The sequence below is a fragment of the Geotrypetes seraphini genome, chromosome 6 (genome assembly GCF_902459505.1).
Source record: "Geotrypetes seraphini chromosome 6, aGeoSer1.1, whole genome shotgun sequence".
Classification (NCBI taxonomy): Eukaryota; Metazoa; Chordata; class Amphibia; order Gymnophiona; family Dermophiidae; genus Geotrypetes; species Geotrypetes seraphini.
In genome coordinates this window covers 15,558,090-15,577,673 of record NC_047089.1, presented here as the reverse complement: position 1 = coordinate 15,577,673, position 19,584 = coordinate 15,558,090, and the positions used below count along the sequence as shown (strand labels likewise).

Genomic DNA, 19,584 nt, shown 5'->3' with positions numbered 1-19,584 from the left:
ACCAGGACAGACAGGGGAAAATGCTTGAGTAAATTCCTGTAAACCATTCTGAGCTCCCCCTGGGAGAATAGTATAGAAAACTGAGTAAATAAATAGTGTGAAAAGTTTCAGCCTCTGATAACCAGAGCTGGGATTGTGATGTCATAATGCCTCATTCCACCAATGCCTAGGAGCCAACCTCATCAGTGATGTCACAATGGCTTGATTGTCCTTTACTTGGCTCACTTTCACTACATCTTGATTTCTAGAGTGGTGCAGTGGTTAAAGCTACAGCCTCAGCACCCTGGGGTTGTGGGTTCAAACCCACGTGGCTCCTTGTGACCCTGGGCAAGTCACTTAATTCCCCCATTGCCACAAGTACATTAGATGGATTGTGAGCCCACTGGGACAGACAGGGAAAAATGCTGGAGTACCTGAATAAATTCATGTAAACCATTCCAAGTTTCCCAGGGAGAACAGTATAGAAAACTGATTAAATAAATTTATCTATAAACCTTCTTCTTTTTTTTTTTTAAAAACTTTACTTTAGACATTTCATCCTGTTCCATCAATTGCTGAAAGGCATCCTAATTTTGGTTACACCTTAGCTCCACCCAGAATGTACCTCTTGCTATTTGGATGAACTCAGTGGAAAATGTCCAGACTCTGTCTTTTCGAAAATCCGGGCCTATACCACACACACAAAATTCTGCTGCCCCTTTTCCATCGTTACAGCGGCCCATTCCAATATAAAACTCACCAGCTGGTTTCCTTCATCTTCGTGGTACAGAAGAGGCTGCTTTAGAGGCCGGCGGACGTAGGCGTGGGTCGTCGTGCCCTGGAAGTATGTGGCGGCAAACTTTGCAAACTTGTATTCAGAAAGATCTTCCTCTTCTTCCTCAGGAAGGGGTAAGGCACTGTCTAGATCTTCTTCCTCGAGGTCTTTCTCGACATGTTCAAGATCCTGTGGAAGAAGGGGGTAGAAAAGAGTCTTTTTGGTGCTTTTTTCTGTGTGGGATGGTAAATAAGACAATGAATATTATACTGTCTCGGAATCACTTTATGATGATGTAGGGTCATGAAATGGTTAATTGTTGTTTAAAATATTGCTCTGGCCTACATAGCTGAAAACAGTATACAATCTATTGACCTCATCTGCCTAAAATGTATGTCCTTGCCTTACCACATTGTAAGCTAAATAGATAAGAGTTTGAGCCATGATGTACCCTACCCTTCTGTACATTTAACATTTAGAACTGTAAGAGTTAGATAAGTGACCTGCTAGTGTGAGTTTAGGACCAATAATAATGGTAGAAAAGTTATAGAAGTAACAAATGAAAATTGTAGTTTTTACATATATTAGTTTACAAAAAGGGCATAAAAGTCCGTGTATTTCCTGTTTCTGACACTCTAGTAGGCAGGCTCTTAACTGCACTAGAGTCCGGTATGCTGTAATAAATTTCTTGTACTCTCTTCACGCCTCTGACTTTGTGTGTCCAAGTGACCTTTCAATGCAACCTCACCTGAAGTATTGCGCAGAGTTTTGGTTGCCATTTCACGAAATAAAAATATAGTGGAATTAAAAAAAAGTTTAAAGAAGAGCGACCAAGATGATAAAGGAGATGAAACTCCTCTCGTCTGAGCAAGGGCTCTTCAGCTTGGAAAAGAGACGGCTGAGGGGAGATACGATTGAAGTCTACAAAATCTTGAGTGGTGCAGAACGGGTACAAGTGAATCAATTTTTTACTGCATCAAGATTTACAAAGACTAGGGAACACTTGATGAAGTTACAGAGTAATACTTTTAAAACCAATTGGAGGAAATATTTTTCACTCAGAGAATAGTTACGCTCTGGAACACGTTGCCAAAGGATGTGATAACAGAGGTTAGCATAGCTGGATTTAAAAAGGTTTAAGAACATATGAACACAAGAATTGTCATACTGGGACAGAATCCTGTTTCTAACGGTGTCAGGTCAAAAGCGCGCCGGGACAAAGGTGCACGCAGACAATTGAGCACAGCGTGGAGGCACGTGCCGCAGAAAATTACTGTTTTTACGGCTCCAACGGGGGGGTGTGGGGGGAACCCCCCCACTTTACTTAATAGAGATCGTGCCGCGTTGTGGGGGCGTTGTGTGGGGTTGTAACCCCCCACATTTTACTGAAAACTTCACTTTTTCCCTGTTTTTACAAACCCCCAAACCCCCCACAACGCCGGCGCGATCTCTATTAAGTAAACCGGGGGGGGCTCCCCAACAAAAACCTCCGTCGGAGCCCCTAAAAACTGTCATTTTCTTCGGCGCGCGCCTCCGTCTTGCGCTCAGTTGTCGGCGCGCGCCTTTGTCTTTCGCCGAGTTGTCTATGAACCGTTTCTAACAGTGGCCAACCATACAAGTACTTGGCAAGATCCCAAGTAGTACAACAGATTTTCTGCTGCTTATCCTAGGAATAAGCAGTGGATTTCCCCAAACCATCTCAATAATGGCCTATGGACTTCTCTTTTAGGAAATTATCCATACCTTTTTTTTTTTTAATCCTGCTAAGCTAACTGATTTCACCACATTCTCTGGCAATGAACTCCAGAGTTTAAATTACACATTGCGTGAAGAAATATCTTCTCCAGTTTGTTTTGAATCTACTACTTAACAGCTTCATTGTGTGCCCTCTAGTCCTAGTATTTTTGGAGAGAGCAAACAATCGATTTGCATCTACCCTTTCCACTCCACTCCTTGTGACCCTGGGCAAGCCACTTAATCCCCCCCCCCCCCATTGCCCCAGGTACATTAGATAGGTTGTGAGCCTGCCAGGACACATACCTCATGTATACCGTTCTGAGCTCCCTTGGGAGAAAAGTATAGAAAACTGAGTAAATAAATAGTGTGAAAAGTTTCAGCCTCTGATAACCAGAGCTGGTATTGTGATGTCATAATGCCTCATTCCACCAATAAGAGTCAACCTCATCAGTGATGTCACAATGGCTTCTTTGTACTACACTTGGCTCACTTTTACTACATTTTGATTTCTAGAGTGGCGCAGTGGTTACAGCTACAGCCTCAGCACCCTGAGGTTGTGGGTTCAAACTCACACTGCCCCTTGTGACCCTGGGCAAGTCACTTAATGTCCCCCCTCTATTGTCCCAGGTATATAGGATATAGTGACAGATGCTCAAAGTCTGGTCCCTAATAATTCATGGCTCTTTTGTAAACGTTACGCTTTATCTAGTACCTCAAAACCAGCCGGCGCTTGCCCCTCCTGGCCTGGCAGGGATGAAGTGGTCCCTAGAAATCCAAACATTTTATCCACCATCTCCGAGTCATTTACTGGCTCGTTTCGGGCTTTTTCCATTTTGTCTAAGAGCTCTTTTTTCCGTCGTGCTTCCTCTTTCTCCTTCACTGCCCTCTCGGCGTCCTCTCGAGCCAACTGGGCAAGACGTACCTAGAAGGGGACATAAGAAACGGTTCTTTCAGCGCGTCCCTTATATATAGGACACACTACAACCCTTTCAGATTCAGTCCATATTGCATCCAGAGCCAGCAAGGACAGTTTGAGAACAGTCGGCCTATTGTCTATTTGACTTGAATCTCCGCAGTCATCTGATTCAAATCTTCATGACAAACTCAGACCTATATTTAGATTATTCGAATCCATGCATGTGATTTTTTTTTTTTTAACTGTTGTAGTGGAAAACATAGTTTTTATATTATAGATACTCTAAGCATCCAAAAGTTCTTTTAGTTTTTTTCAAAAAGAATTTATGAGCCTCAGTCCTACCACTCCACCGCATCAAATATCTTTCATAGCTCTATGTGGTTATTTCCTCATCGGCTCTTTCTTATTTTTTTAAACCCGTTTTTCTTTTCTTTAAATCCTTTAAAAGTGCATCATGCTGTATGCTACAGTTCTTCTATTCTCATCTACAAAGTGCTCAGTGCTTAATTAATTCATTTTCATTAAAAACTAAATTCATAAAGATTTAATAAATATATAAATATTTTGAAAACTTAGCTTATGTAGCTGTTATTAGAGCTTAGTTCATCTATCTTCATTCATTTCAGTCTTTATTTAATTTGCTGGGTTTGGGAGGGTTGGACCCTCCCAAACCGACATAAGCCAAGTTTTCAAAACATTCATATATTTATTAAATCTTTATGAATTTAGTACAGGTCATTGGTGAGGCCCCACTTGGAGTATTATGTTCAGTTTTGGAGACTGTATCTGGTGAAAGACGTAAGAAGACTTGAGGCGGTCCAGAGGAGGGCGACGAAAATGATAGGAGGCTTGCGCCAGAAGACGTATGAGGAGAGACTGGAAGCCCTGAATATGTATACCCTAGAGGAAAGGAGAGACAGGGGAGATATGATTCAGACGTTCAAATACTTAAAGGGTATTAATGTAGAACAAAATCTTTTCCAGAGAAAGGAAAATGGTAAAACCAGAGGACATAATTTGAGGTTGAGGGGTGGTAGATTCAGGGGCAATGTTAGGAAATTCTACTTTACGGAGAGGGTGGTGGATGCCTGGAATGCGCTCCCGAGAGAGGTGGTGGAGAGGAAAACGGTGACAGAGTTCAAAAAAGCATAAGATGAACACAGAGGATCTAGAATCAGAAAATAATATTAAATATTGAACTAGGCCAGTACTGGGCAGACTTGCACGGTCTGTGTCTGTGTATGGCCGTTTGGTGGAGGATGGGCAGGGGAGGGCTTCAATGGCTGGGTGGGTGTAGATGGGCTGGAGTAAGTCTTAACAGAGGTTTCGGCAGTTGGAACCCAAGCACAGTACCGGGTAAAGCTTTGGATTCTTGCCCAGAAATAGCTAAGAAGAAAAATTTAAAAAAAATTTAAATTGAATCAGGTTGGGCAGACTGGATGGACCATTCGGGTCTTTATCTGCCGTCATCTACTATGTTACTATGTAGTTTTCAATGAAAATGAATTAATTAAGCACTGAGCATTTTGTAGATAAGAACAGAAGAACTGTAGCATATAGCATGATGCACTTTTAAAGGATTTAAAGCAAAGAAAAACGGGTTTAAAAAAAGAAGAAAGAGCCGATGAGGAAATAACCACATAGAGCTATGAAAGATATTTGATACAGTGGAGTGGGCATTCGGGAAAATTGAGGGGACAGATTCAGAACCAATGCTGGGAAGTTCTTCTTCACCCAAAGGGTGGTGGACACCTGGAATGCGCTTCCGGAGGGTGTGATAGGACAGAGTACGGTTTTGGGATTCAAGAAGGGATTAGGATTAGATAATTTCCTGAAGGAAAAGGGGATAGAAGGGTATAGCTAGAGGATTAACATACAGATCCTGAACCTGATGGGCCACCACGTGAGCGGACAGCTGGGCGCGATGGACTTCTGGTCTGACACATCGGAGGCACTGCTTATGTTCTTATGTTGGGACTGAGGCTCATAAATTATTTTGGCAAAAACCTAAAAGAACTTTTGGATGCTTAGAGTATCTATAATATAAAAACTATAGTTTAGACTCTGAGCAGAAGATTACAATAAATCATATTTTCTTGGAGATAGTAAGTGTTGGAAAACACATGCAGGCAGTCCCCCAAATTTTCAGGTTAATTTTCAAAAGGAAACATCCAGATAACTGCCTCAGGTATTTCCTACTGGCCATGGACATCCAGTAGCATCAGCCAGAAAGTGCCTCTGAATATTCATGCAGACTGCCTCAGTCCCATCTGGATATGCAGGTATCTACTGTAATAAAACCGCAAGCGCGCTTGTGCACTCTTACCGGCGTGTTCCATGTTCCTTGATCTGTAGGTCCATGGCCGGCAAGAGTGCGCATGCGCGCTAGAAGACACCAGGACTCCCCCTCCCGAGCACCAGCCACGCTGACCGGCTTCGGCCCCGCGGGCCTCTCATGGAGCCCGCCTTCCCGCCCAGCATGGATGGCGGCGATGGCAGTGATGCCGGGAGCGGGCCAGTACTAGGGTGACTTGAGGCGGCTGTCGGATTGAGGCACGCGGCGGCTGTCGGCATGTGCAGGCCGCGGGGTCTTGAGGCGGTTGTCGGCGCATGCAGGCAGTTGAGCTGTGGCGAAGTCAGATGCTGGACAGGGGGAGCAGGGAAGAGATGCTGCTGGACAGGGGGGGGTAAAGAAAGGTATAAGGCCTACTGTTGAACAGGGGGAGCAGGGAAGAGATGCTGCTGGACAGGGGGGAGGTAAAACAAAGGGAGAAGGGCTGCTGCTGGACAGGGGGGAGCAGTGAAGGGGTTGTGGTGGACACAGGGGAGGTAAAAGGAAGGGAGAAGGGCAACTGATGTACAGGGGGAGCAGGCAAGGGGTGGTGGTGGTGGACAGCAGAAAGAGAGAGACAGAAAGAAAGACAGCCAGCCATATATTCTAGCACACGTTAATGTAACGGGCTATAAGATTAGTATTGGTATATTATAGCAGGATCAGCCATTTTGTTTTTAAAACATGTTTTAAAAAAGAGTGGCGTTATTTGGAGCTTTGTACACATGTTAACTCCTGGTGAAATTCTGTGCAAAAAATTTTAAAATTCTGCAGTTTATTTGCATAGAATCATGAGGCTTGAAATGCCTTTCGACCTTCTCCTTTCTCAGGCTCCAGCCTCTTCAGTGCCCTCTCTCACTCTAACTACTCTGAACCCCATAATTGTGTGTGCCCCTAAAGTCTTCTCCCACATGGAAACCCCCAACCTCTCATTTTTTTCTCCTCGTCTCCCACTGTATCATTATATCTTCCCTCCTCTCCCCATCCCCCATGGAAAGCCTTCAGCTTGCTGCTCCCACCCCCATGGCATCTTCACCCTTTTACTCTGCCCTCCCCAACCCCAATGGCACATTCAGCCAGTTTCCCCTGCAAATGTGTACTCTATAAATAATACAGATTAGTTTAATGGACCCCAGAGGAGGCAAGAAATGGATCTAGGTTCCTGTACTTGGTGCTTCTTTTCAGCTTCCTCCTTGGCCTTCTTGGCGCTCATCTCTTTCTTGAGACGTTCCTCCTCAGCAAGGCGAAGCTTCTCTGCTTCCCGGCGACGATGATACTGGAGAATAATGACAGGACATTGTAACGTCGTGTACATACTGCAGATGAAACTGAACATATAGAAGGTAATTCTGCAACAGGCTGCCTATATTCCCGGCGACTACCTTTGCCGGAGGCTTGATTCTGTACCCGGCACCATCGTGTAATTGACGCATGATTGGCAGCTGCTGACAACGGCATTGGTTACAGAATGTGGGCCTAGGTGACTTCATCACTACAGGGGTTGGGTTGGGTACTTACTTAGTTGAAAAAGGCAGTTATTAATCCTATTCCAAAAGTTGAGAAAGTAGAAAAAGAACAATATAGTATGTAGACAGATCTCAAATTTGTCTTTGTTGACAAAAATTCTGGAAAAAGTGGTCATGAACCAGCTATCTGAATATGTAAACAGAAATAAATCAATGCATATTTGACAATCTGGATACCAACAGTACCACAGTACAGAATCACTATTGGTTCATATTGTGGATCGTATCCTACTAAAGGCAAACAAAGGATTGACCCCTTAAATCCACAGAAAGGTAGAACTCCAAAGCAAAACAGCCTGTGGAGTCCAATGTTGCTGATGTAGGCTTTGATTGGAATATGAAAATAGTCCACAGTCTTAAAAAAAAAAAACGATTAATGTGCCTTAGTAAAAGGACCCCCCATGATTCTTAGGTAAATTGTTCTTTGTATTCAAGGCATGGCATTTGAAATCTCCACTGTATTTGGCAAATAAGTTGGCAAGATAATAATAATAACTTTATTCTTTTATACCGCCATGACCAAAAGTTCTAGGCGGTTTAAACTAAAAAGAGCTGGACAATCAGCGAAATACAATAATACAGTAAAAAAAAAAAAAAAAAAAATATTTGTAAAATAGAATTTCAATAATAAAACTCACTAAGTAATAAACTTATCGAACAAAGAGGTCTTAATTAATTTTCGAAAAATGCAATAGGATAACATAGCTTGCTGAATACATTTACCTAACCAAGATTGTTGCTAGGGTCCTATCTAAGAAAGGTTTCGGTATCATAAAGTTGTCTCTCATGAGAAGCAGAGCTTTTTCTTACGCAGGTTCTGCGTTATGAAATTCTTTGACGAATTCTTTGATGGTTTGTCATATTTGTCATTTCGAAAACAGAATTATTTCAGCAATATTAGGGAAGCAAACTGGGACTGTAGGATTTAGCAATGATTGACTTGGTTCTGTTAATTTGAAGTTCTGGCATCTTTCTCCTGCCCTTCCTTCAGACTGGCTTATCTCTCTCCTCTCCTTCCCTTCTATTTCGTGTTCTGGTATCTCTCTCCTTCCCATTCCAGTGGCTGACATCTCTCTCTTCCCTCCTTTCATCACCCTTCTCCGGAATCTGACATCTCTCTCTTCTTTGAGTCATCTCTCCTCCCTCCGTCTTTCTCCCTCTTTCCTCTCCACCACTATCATGTCCAACAATTCTCCCTCTTTCTTCCTTTCCCCATGTATACCATCTCTTTTCCCCTCCCACTCCACACACCTATGTCCAACTTCTCTTTTTCTTTTCCCTCACCCGCTGGCAGCATCTCTCCTTCCCTCCCTTCCTAACCCCAAGCCCCCGCAGCCCATGCAGCATCTTTCCTTCCATCCTTCCCAACCCCAGAACCCCCCTCTCAGCTGGATCCTGTGGTATGACCTCTCCCCAGTTCCTGACTCCTCCACCTACCACCTCCCAGCCGCTGTAATTTAAAATCTTTGGGCAGCCGACGGCACAACGAAGTGATTCTTTCTGCAGCACTTCCTCTTCCCGTGTAGGCAAGATGCTGCAGAAAGAACACTTCCAGGGCAGGCAAATGGAGGATCTCTTTGCTGTGCTGCCAGCTGCCCGAAGATTTTAAATTACAGCAGCGGGGAGGAGGTAGGTGGGGAGACCACAAGAGCCATACTTCTGATTGCCAATTTTTGGGGAGGCCATGGCTCCTGTGCCCCCCTCCCTGTTCCGAAGCCTATGGTGTGGATCAAACACTTCACCCACCAATGAGGATTAGAGTGGTTTAAACAATTTAGGTGCAATCTTTGTCTTTTCATCTGCCGCAAACAAATCCTGCCTACCTCTCCTTTCAGGCGTCTGTACAGCCTGCGTGCAATCATGCCCCTGGCATGGGCTTGGATGGTATACACTGCCCACAGTCGGTGTCGGAAGGCCCTGCGAACCAAGTAACCTCTGCACTGCGCCTGGAACTCAATGATCCGCTTTCGAGCGACGTGATACCGCTTGTGAAGTTTCCGCGAATGATAGAGAGCCTGAAGTCTCAGGAACCCGATCTTCATCTGAAAGACATCAAATGCATGTTCATTTCTGACCGTTGCTAGGGATAAGTACATTATTCATTTCCCCCCCCCCCCAATAAAATCAAAGCTACGGCTGTAAATCAAACACAGCTGTTCAGCCTATATATGACACGCAGCTATTTGCACGGACATTTGAAAATTCTCCCCTCTCTCCAGTCTAGACTGTAGAAATGTTCTCTGTTGATCAACAGGACTTTTTTTTATTAAATGCCAGCTAGCTTTCACTTATAATTTTATGAAACCAATTAATACTGTGTCCAGTACTGGTCGCCGTACCTCAAGAAGGACATGGCGGTACTTGAGAGAGTCCAGAGAAGAGCAACTAAGCTGATAAAGGGTATGGGGGACCTCTCATATACTGACAGACTGAAGAAGCTGGGGCTTTTCTCCCTGGAAAAGCGGAGACTTAGAGGAGACATGATAGAAACCTTCAAGATCATGAAGGGCATAGAAAGAGTAGACAGGGACAGATTTTTCAAATTACGGGGAACCACAAGTACAAGGGGGCACTCAGAGAAATTGAAAGGGGAAAGGTTTAGAACAAACGCCAGGAAGTTCTTTTTCACTCAGAGGGTGGTGGATACATGGAACGCGCTACCGGAGGATGTGATAAGCAGGAGCACGCTACAGGGCTTCAAAGAGGGTCTGGACAGGTACCTGGAGGACAAAGGGATTGAGGGGTACAGATAGAGGTAGAGGTAGGTAATAGGGATAGGATTAGAGGCAGTTACAAAATTAGTCAGGGACACTGTTCAGGCAATTGGGCCTGATGGGCCGCTGTGAGAGCGGACCCCTGGGCAGGATGGACCTCTGGTCTGCCCCAGCGGAGGCAACTTCTTATGTTCTTATTAGAATGCGCAATCATTACCAGGAACTTTGGGCTAGGTTCACAAAGCAAACCGATCGTGTACAGATCGGTTTGCGACCCCTTAGCGACCCCGGCCCGATTCACTTACCTCTCTTCCGACCATCCTCTGATCTGCACATGCAAATGAGGGCAACGGCATGCAAATAGGCAGGGACGCGATTCACTAAAGAGAATCCTGCAACACCGACTGGGCTGGCCGATCAAAAAAAAAAAAAGCGACTGCTGAGGACCATTCGCTAAAGCCCTTTCCGGCTGCCCTGCCTTCTGGCGCCCTGCTCTCTGCCCTGTCAGCCCCGAACGCGCCTGCCTCCCTTCCCCGTACTGCAAGCCTGTGGTTTTAACCCGCGGGCTTAAGCAGGTTAAAAGCACGGGCTCCATTAAAACGATCGCCTTTAAAAAAAAAAAAATCAAACATCATCAGAGGATAACAAGCTTTTTTTAGTCATGACAGGGGTTGCTATTCAACATATAACCAACAATTAGAAGAATCACAGAAACCTTAGTTATACATTTTGGTGGAATACATTATGTCATATATTTAAAATGGAACGAGCAATAGCAATACAAAGAGGGACTTATACTAAATTTATAAAAATATGGGGGCCATTGACAAAATATTGTAGTGAATAGTCATCACTTCTTCTCTTCTTCTTTTGGCACACCAAAGGGGGGAGGGTGTTGGGTACAATTTTACATAATATGTTATAATATATTCTACAATATGTGTATATTCTGATTGAAAATAAGATGAAGGTTGGGAGGTAGGGGGGGTAAACGTATCACTAGATTTTTATGTAGTAGATATCAAAGTGCTATTGTGTAATAACTTGTTGAAATATATTATTTTGTGCACTTGTTGTCAAATTTGAAAATGAGTAAAGAATTATTAAAATTTTTTTTTAAAAAAACCCATATAGATTCTAGATGGATTATGAAGATAAAACAAAAAAAAAAGAAAAAAAATCTATGCTGGCCCTGAGATCCAGTGCATGCGCAGAGCATCTACAGATGGTCTGCGCATGCGCGGAGATCGCTATTGAGCAATCCAGGAAGGCAGATGGGGGCATACCTCCGATTGCTCCCATCTGCATATTGGGGCTTCGTGAATTCATCAGACCTGCCTGGATCGGGCAGGTTCGTGAATCTAGCCCTTTGATTACACCGCTCAGATGAATCTCTATAAATTCCAATAAATACCTAAAATAGAAACGGCAGGTGTAGTCACCTAAAAATTCATCAACCTTTATAGTGCATATAGGTCAGAGGATGACCATGAGAAATAATGAGTGCAGAACTAATGAAAATAAATAGCCAGATTTTTTTTTTTTTTTAATCAAACAAAAAAATAAATATTAAGAACATAAGAATCGCCTTACTGGGTCAGACCAATGGTCCATCAAGCCCACTAGCCTATTCTCACGGTGGCCAATCCAGGTCCCTAGTACCTGGCCCAAACCCATGGAGTAGCAACATTCCAGAACCTCAAATAGTAGCAACATTCTAGAACCCCAAAGAGTAGCAGGGTTCTGGAATCTGAAGGAGTAGCAACATTCTATGCTACCGATCCAGGGCAAGCAGAGGCTTCCCCCATGTCTTAATAACAGACTATGGACTTTTCCTCCAGGAATTTGTGTATATACAGGAACAATCTTAAAAATGCTACTTCAAAAAGTCCCTGATCCCCCTAATAATGCCACTCTCTAACCCTATTGATCAATATATCAACAGATAGCCTCAGTAAAGCATACCTGCTTGGTAATAACTCTTGTACGTCATGGATCCTGCTGATTATTACGCCACTTGGTCTTCTAGCTAAAGGCCTTGGGGTAAGCGGTGTGGAATTTTGCTGTTTTTTTGGGATACTGCCAGGTACTTGGCCATTATTAGAAACAGGATACTGGTCTAGATGGACCTTTGGCGTGAGCCAGTATGGCTATTCTTATGCTCTTATGTACCGACTCTAACGCTGTTGGCAATCACACCATCTGACCTTCTGGATTATTTCCAGTATAGTCTGGGACAGATGCAGACTTTTCTGTTTCCAAATCGCAAACTCTGTCCTCTTCAGGACCTGAGGAAATCTTAAGCAGTAACAAAGATATTTTTAGGCTCACTATTAAAAAAAAAAAAAAAAAAGAGCATAGAATTCTTTTTTAAAATTTTGTTTTCATGTTGTATATTTACTTTAATGTGTTTTTTTCACTTAGTTTAATTTTTAGCATCATCTAGATTCATACGTTCTTTGGATAGCATGTGGCAGCCTTTAGAACAGTGACTCAAGGGCATTTATTTCACTGGGGGCTTTTTAATCAATCAGAGAAAGAACGAGCCAAAACATTTGGCAAGGACTCGCACAAACAAGATGGCTGTGCAGGGTGTGAAGGGAACATAAGAACCTAAGAATAGCCTTACTGGGTCAGACCAATGGTTCATCCAGCCCAGTAGCCTGTTCTCATGGTGGCCAATCCAGGTCACTTGGCCAAAACCCAGCATCTTAAATAGTAGCAACATTCTAGAACCCCAAAGAGTAGCAGGGTTCCGGAATCTGAAGGAGTAACAACATTCCATGCTACCGATCCAGAGCAAGCAGAGGTTTCCCCCATGTTTTAATAACAGACTATGGACTTTTCCTCCAGGAATTTGTCCAGACCTTTCTTAGGTAGATGTTAGGACAGAGACTAGTGGAGGAGTGGGGGGAGGGGAGGAAGGCAGGAGTTAGGTCATAAAGGATGGGCAGAATAAAGTACTATTACTACTACTCATCTCTATAGAGCAGTGTATCACAAACTGTGTGCTGCGGCAGATTCTAGGTGTGTTACAAGACACCGGCAAGGAGCAGAGGTACCGGCGCCTGTTGACTGCTTATAGGACATGCCTCTCATGGCAAGAGGCACGTTCTGTAGGCAGTCAGCCAGTGTCTCTCCTCTTCTCCCTGCACCTCCCCTCCAACCAGGACCCCCCACTGGTGAAGTAACAGGTTCACGGTCGCAGCTGGAGGGCCTCTGCACATGCGCGGACGTCAGCATGATGATGTCACACATGTGTGCGATGTCATTGTGTCTACGTCCACACACTTCCGGATGCCTTCCGGCCGCGGTAGTGCAGTGCTGTACACATTATATGTAGGTACTTTCCTGCCCTATTGGGCTCATAATCTAAGTTTTATACCTGGGCAATAGAGGGTTAAGTGACTTATCCAGAGTTCTAAGGAGCTGCAGTGAGAACTGACCCCAGTTCCCCAGGATCTTAATCCTACTTGAACCATTAAGTTATTCCTCCCTCAAGAATATATCAGGTGGGGAAAGAAGCCAATCAAAAAGGACATACTAGAGAATGACACGGGGAAAAAATCTGTCCCCGTCACCGGCCCACCATCCTCTGCACCGCCCCGTCACCGCCGATCCCTTCACCGCCCCGTCACCATCACCGCCATCCCTTTCACCGCCCCGTCACCGCCACTGCCATCCCATTCACCGCCCCGTCACCGTCCCCGCTGCATCCATATAAGCCTTTTTCCTTTCACTCCCTCCTTCCAATTTGAGCCGGGAACACTAGCGATCGCACGGTCCCCGCGGCCACTACCTGCCTGCCCGGTCGATCCTGGTGTTTGGCCGGCTCTCTCCCTTCTCCTCACCTTGGTTTGTGGGTTTTCTTTTTCGGCAACCTGCGCGCTTTCCCAGGGAGCCGCACACGCGCGGCTGCTCAGTGTTCGATCTTCTGCTCTGCTGCAACTTCCTGTTTCCGGTTGCGTCAGAGCAGAAGATCGAGGCTGAGCAGCGGCGGGTGTGCGCGGCTCTCTGGTAGTGTGCGGGTCGCCGAGGAGGAGGATCTGCGGACTGGGGTGAGGAGAGGGGAGAGAGCTGGCTGGACACTGGAATCGATTGGGCGGGCGGGTGTGAGCTGCGGGGACCGCGCGATCCTTCATGCCTCACTGCGGGGGACAAGACCATTCACCGCCCCGCGGGCGGTGAATGGCCTTGTCCCCGTCGCCGCAGCGACTGCTAGTTTTCTTCCCCGTTTTCGGCGGGTGACCCGCGGCTAAAATGCGGTGGCCGCGGGTAAACCGCCACCGTGTCATTCTCTAGTACATACCTGCGTTGGCAGAGTCAAAATACGTCAGGAGAACACAGCATCGCCATCCCACCGGTCCTTTTTCCACCCCCTCCCACCCAACTAACCAGGGTTTGCAGGTAGGGAGTCTAATTGTTATAGCGCAGATTTGGGGTGGTAGTCAAAGAGTATAAACCATAAGGGGGGGGGAGGGAGTGGGAGATCCTTGTAAGAAGGTTATTGTTTTGAGAGTGCAGGTATCTTCTAGAAGGAGGCACATGCCTTTGCAATGTGACAAGGAGTGGACTGCTATCGTCTAAGGAAGAGGACCCAAACTTAAGATCATTGACCTCTATCGTTAGGAGAATAAGAACATAAGAATAGCCTTACTGGGTCAGGCCAATGGTCCATCAAGCCCAGTAGCTCGTTCTCACGGTGGCCAATTCAGGTCCCTAGTACCTGGCCAGAACCCAAGGAGTAGCAACATTCCAGCATCTCAAAAAATAGCAAGATTCCGGAACCCTAATGAGAGCAACATTCCAGAGCTAAGATTGTGATGTCATAATGCCTCATTCCACAGTGCCTCAGAGCCAACCTCACCAGTGAAGTTACAGTGGCTTCATTGTCCTACACTTGGCTCATGTAAGAACATAAGAATGGCCATACTGGGTCAGACCAATTGTCCATCAAAACCCAAGGAGTAGCAATATTCCATGCTACCGATCCAGGGCAAGCAGTGGCTTCCCCCGTGTCTTTTTCAATAACAGACTATGGACTTTTCCTCCAGGAACTTGTACAAACCTTTCTTAAAACCAGCTACGCTATCCGCTCTTACCACATCCTCTGCCAACGCGTTCCAGAGCTTAACTATTCTCTGAGTAAAAAAAATATATCCTCCTATTGGTTTTAAAAGTATTTCCCTGTAACTTCATCGAGTGTCTCCTAGTCTTTGTCATTTTTGATGGAGTGAAAAATCGATCCACTTGTACCCGTTCTACTCCACTCAGGATTTTGTAGACTTCAATTATATCTCGTAAGAGCGGAAAGACGCGGCAATGACTGGGTGAGCTCCTTATGGCAACCCAAAAGAGAAGGTAACCAACTTTTACAGCGGGAACTATCAGAATTGTTTGTGCCCATATATGGATGATGTCAAAGTATTGATGGTCCCCAGGCAGGTAATGTGTCTCGAGGCTTACCCCGCAGGATGTCAGCTAGTTCTTTTGTTTGCAGACCAATGTACAAGATACAGGCAAAGTTTATTTGAACAAACATACAGATTGTTGCCTACAAATAGACCACTTTTTACAAAATATGGGACCCAACACGGTCCGTGTTTCGATCAATGCATCTCCTTCAGCTTTAGTTTTGCCAGCAGCATATTTTGACCGCTAAAGTACACAATATACGGATGAGGCATAGTTGTTGCGTGTTCTTTGATCCACCATTTTATGGGACCTCTGAAGAAGACGTGTTGATCGAAACACGGAACGTATTGGGTCCCATATTTTGTAAAAAGTGGTCTATTTGTAAGCAATAATCTGTTTGTTCAAAATAAACTTTGCCTGTATCTTGTACATCTGTCTGTAGTTCTTTTCTTTGTCGTTGGTTCACTGCATTTTCACTGGAGATCTGTCGGATTTTCTTTGTTGTCCTAGTTCTTTTGACAAGAAGCAAAACAACACCCGAACTACTTTGATGTTTTTATTCTATATAATAATTTTACTGCATTAACTTAAATTTTTATTGTCTTTTTAGTTAATATGCTGTAATCTCATTTTAAAATTTTGTACTTCGCTGATTGTCCAGTTTTTCTTTCTTGTGTAAACCGCCTAGAATTCTTTTGATTGTGGCGGTATTTGTTATGTTATGTTATAAAGTTTTGTTAAATTCGTTGTTGAATGAATCTGATGTTTTATAATTGGTGCTGAGGCCTTGTCAATAAAATTTTCCTTTTATCAGAAAATGTCGTATGTTGAATATGTCTGAATCTCTCTCGCTAGTCGCTACCTCTTTATATAAAACAGAAAGGGGGAAACAGGGAGCAGGGCATAAGGAAGCCAAATAAGCAGCTTTGTTACTGCCTGCCTGGAGGAAGAACTAGTTTTTAGAGGTATGGATTTTGCCAGCTAAGTATAAGGATGGTATTAATTATGCTGTTTTGGATTTGAGTGATGGCTAGGACATTGGGTGGATTTCTGTAATTTTTAGACTGTTTTTCTGTTCTAGATTTTATTTTTGTATGTTGGATAATAGAAAATCTCTTGAAACACCTTTATTCACATTGTCGAAAGTGACTCGGACAAGAGGTCATGGACTGAAGCTGTGGGGAGACAGGGCCAGGACAAATGTCATAAAGTTCTGCTTCACACAGCGAGTGGTGAATGCCTGGAACGCTCTCCCGGAAGAGGTTGTGGAGGAAACCACCATTCCAGGATTTAAGGGCAAGTTGGATGCACATCTTCTTTAAAGACACATTGAGTAACTAAGGTATTCGTCAGGGTAGACCTGGCTGGGCCTCCGAATGTGCGGATCGCTGGACTAGATGAACCCATGGTCTGATCCAGTGCAGGCATTTCTTATGTTTATGTTCTTATGAATAAAATGTATTAAATTTTCTTTTACTTGACAAACATGTGCATCGCTTTTTTTTTTTTTTTTTCCTAACTATTGGATTATGGATTGGTTTAGAGATGATGCTGACCAAGGCCAAAAGTGGGCGTGGTTAAGTGACAGCCTATGTTAAGAAGAATAGTCCAATAAAAGGAGTCACAAGTTGTCTGTTCACCTTTTTTCTGTGTATAACTAACTTTCATTTATTTATTTATAAAAGCTGATGAGGAAAGGCTTATCTTTTCTTTGCTTATCCTGATAGTGGGCTATTGGTGCTATGATGTTATAAGTACACCATTGTAGCCTGGATTGGGTACGGTATACTGAGCACTTTATACATATTTAATTATAATTTATAGTGCGAAAACAAAAAAAAATTTAGGTTTTGGGGAGATTTTTTTCTATTTGATTTATAAGTAACAGGTTGAAACATCTTAAATTATTTGAAATTGATTTTCTCCTATCTGGTTTGTATAGTCTATGAGAGGAAAGAGAAGGCAACATGGGCTACTATTAAGACACATTATTTTAGCAGAAGTCCTATTTTATGCAGTGAGACCCAGTTACTAAAATTTGGGATTAACAAATAAACAGCAAAATAAGACATCTTAAATAGTAGCTCACGTTAATAAGCTTTCGCTTGAAGCAGGGAAGTTATCTCAACATCCTCATCTCCAAATTTCCAGGCTTCTCCTCCTGGATGAATTCCTTCCTCTGATATTTCAGACTCCATGAGAAACGCAAGAGTCTATTTTTAAACTGCAGTTAGCTTAGCAGGGTTTAAAAAAAGGTTTGACTAGTTTCCTAAAAGAGAAGTTCATAAGCTGTTAATAAGATGGCCTGGGGAAATCCACTGCTTATTCCTAGGATAAGCAGCATAAAATCTGTTTTTCTCCTTGGGATCTTGCCAGATACTTGTGACCTGGATTGACCACTGCTGGAAACAGGATATTGGGCTTGATGGACCTTCGGTCTGTCCCGGTATGACTATTCTTATGATATGCTATAAGGGTTTGATTTTGTAAATCGATCCCCTCCCCCCAAACACACATACAATGGAAAAAAAGCTTAAGTAAACTGGATTTTTAGTTCCATATTCAATGACTATTTTAAGACCGGGAGTTAAAAGGCTGGAAGGAGGTCAAGGAGAACAAAGAATACATAAGGAGGATTGAGAAAGTATAGAGATTATTACACATTTAAGTGGACTTACTGCAGTGTAGTTTCTCCGGCAATTGTGGCCTCTCCAGTATCTCTGTATTAACAGGACCGATTTTCTGACTTTTAAGAAATTTGACCTGTAAAAAATAATATTTATTAGTAACACTCCTGCATCCATATTGCTCAGTGAGAAACGCCAGCAAGAAGTGAAGATGGCCAGAAGGGTAGGAGGGAAAGAGTGTAAACAACTTTATTGTTCAACCAATGACCCAACATGGCCATGTTTCAGCATATATTGCCTGTGTCAGGGGTCCCACATTCTTAAAAAACATACATAGATCAGGTACAATTCTAAATATAAATCATAACATAATAATCATAAGAACATAAGCAGTGCCTCCTCCGGGTCAGACCATAGGTCCATCCTGCCCAGCAGTCCGCTCCCGCGGCGGCCCAAACAGGTCACGACCTGCCTGAATCTCCAGAAGGGGCTCCCTTGCCACCTTGGTTTCTCATTGAAGTCCTATCTTCCCATCGAAGTCCTAACCCTCCGGTCTTGCACATGCACGACCTGGTTGGGTTTCTATACTTATTACCTGGTTAGCTTTCTATACTTGTGTTACATCCCAGCACCTCTCTCAGTATCCCACGATCCCTTTATCCCTCAGGAATCCGTCCAATCCCTGTTTGAATCCCTGTACCGTACTCTGCCTGATCACTTCCTCCGGTAGCGCATTCCAAGTGTCCACGACCCTTTGGGTGAAGAAAAACTTCCTTGCATTTGTTTTGAACCTATCTCCCTTCAGTTTCTCCGAATGCCCCCTCGTACTTGTTGTCCCCTTCAGTCTGAAGAATCTGTCCCTATCCACCCTCTCTATGCCCCTCATGATCTTGAAGGTCTCTATCATATCTCCCCTGAGCCTCCTTTTTTCCAGAGAGAAGAGCCCCAGCCTATCCAACCTCTCGGCGTATGGGCAGTGTTCCAGCCCTCTTACCAGTTTCGTTGCTCTCCTTTGGACTCTCTCAAGTACCGCCATGTCCTTCTTGAGGTGCGGCGACCAATACTGAACGCAGTATTCCAGATGTGGACGCACCATCGCTCGATACAATGACATGATGACTTCCCGCGTCCTGGTTGTTATGCCCCTCTTTATGATGCCCAGCATCCTGTTGGCTTTTTTCGAGGCTGCTGCGCACTGTGCAGATGGCTTCAGTGATGCATCCACCAGCACACCCAAGTCTCTCTCAAGTCTGCTGTCTCCCAACAATGCCCTCCCCCAATTTGTAGTTGAACAATGGGTTCTTTTTCCCTATATGCATGACCTTGCATTTTTCCACGTTAAAGCGCATTTGCCATTAGTTTGCCCAGTCTTCCAGCTTGTCCAGGTCCCTTTGCAGGTCCTCACACTCCTCCCTGGACCTAACTCTGCCGCACAGTTTGGTATCATCTGCAAATTTTATAACCTCGCACTTTGCCTCCTTTTCCAGGTCATTGATAAATATGTTGAAGAGTAACGGCCCCAGCACCGATCCCTGTGGCACACCGCTCGTGACTCCCCGCCAG

The 19,584-nt window shown here is 44.1% G+C and overlaps 1 protein-coding gene across 4 annotated transcripts in view; it reads right to left on the bottom strand.

Annotated features, from left to right (window-relative positions):
* Nucleotides 1-19,584, bottom strand: part of MYO7A (myosin VIIA) — a 274,560-nt gene that overhangs the window by 108,036 nt on the left and 146,940 nt on the right. For all 4 annotated transcript variants that reach the window (XM_033948255.1, XM_033948254.1, XM_033948252.1 and 1 more), the window contains 5 exons: nt 18,073-18,157; nt 9,089-9,307; nt 6,908-7,015; nt 3,204-3,413; nt 740-943 (listed from right to left, as the gene is read on the bottom strand). In XM_033948255.1, coding sequence (XP_033804146.1) covers nt 740-943; nt 3,204-3,413; nt 6,908-7,015; nt 9,089-9,307; nt 18,073-18,157 — 826 coding nt within the window. The remainder of the gene's footprint in view (nt 1-739; nt 944-3,203; nt 3,414-6,907; nt 7,016-9,088; nt 9,308-18,072; nt 18,158-19,584) is intronic.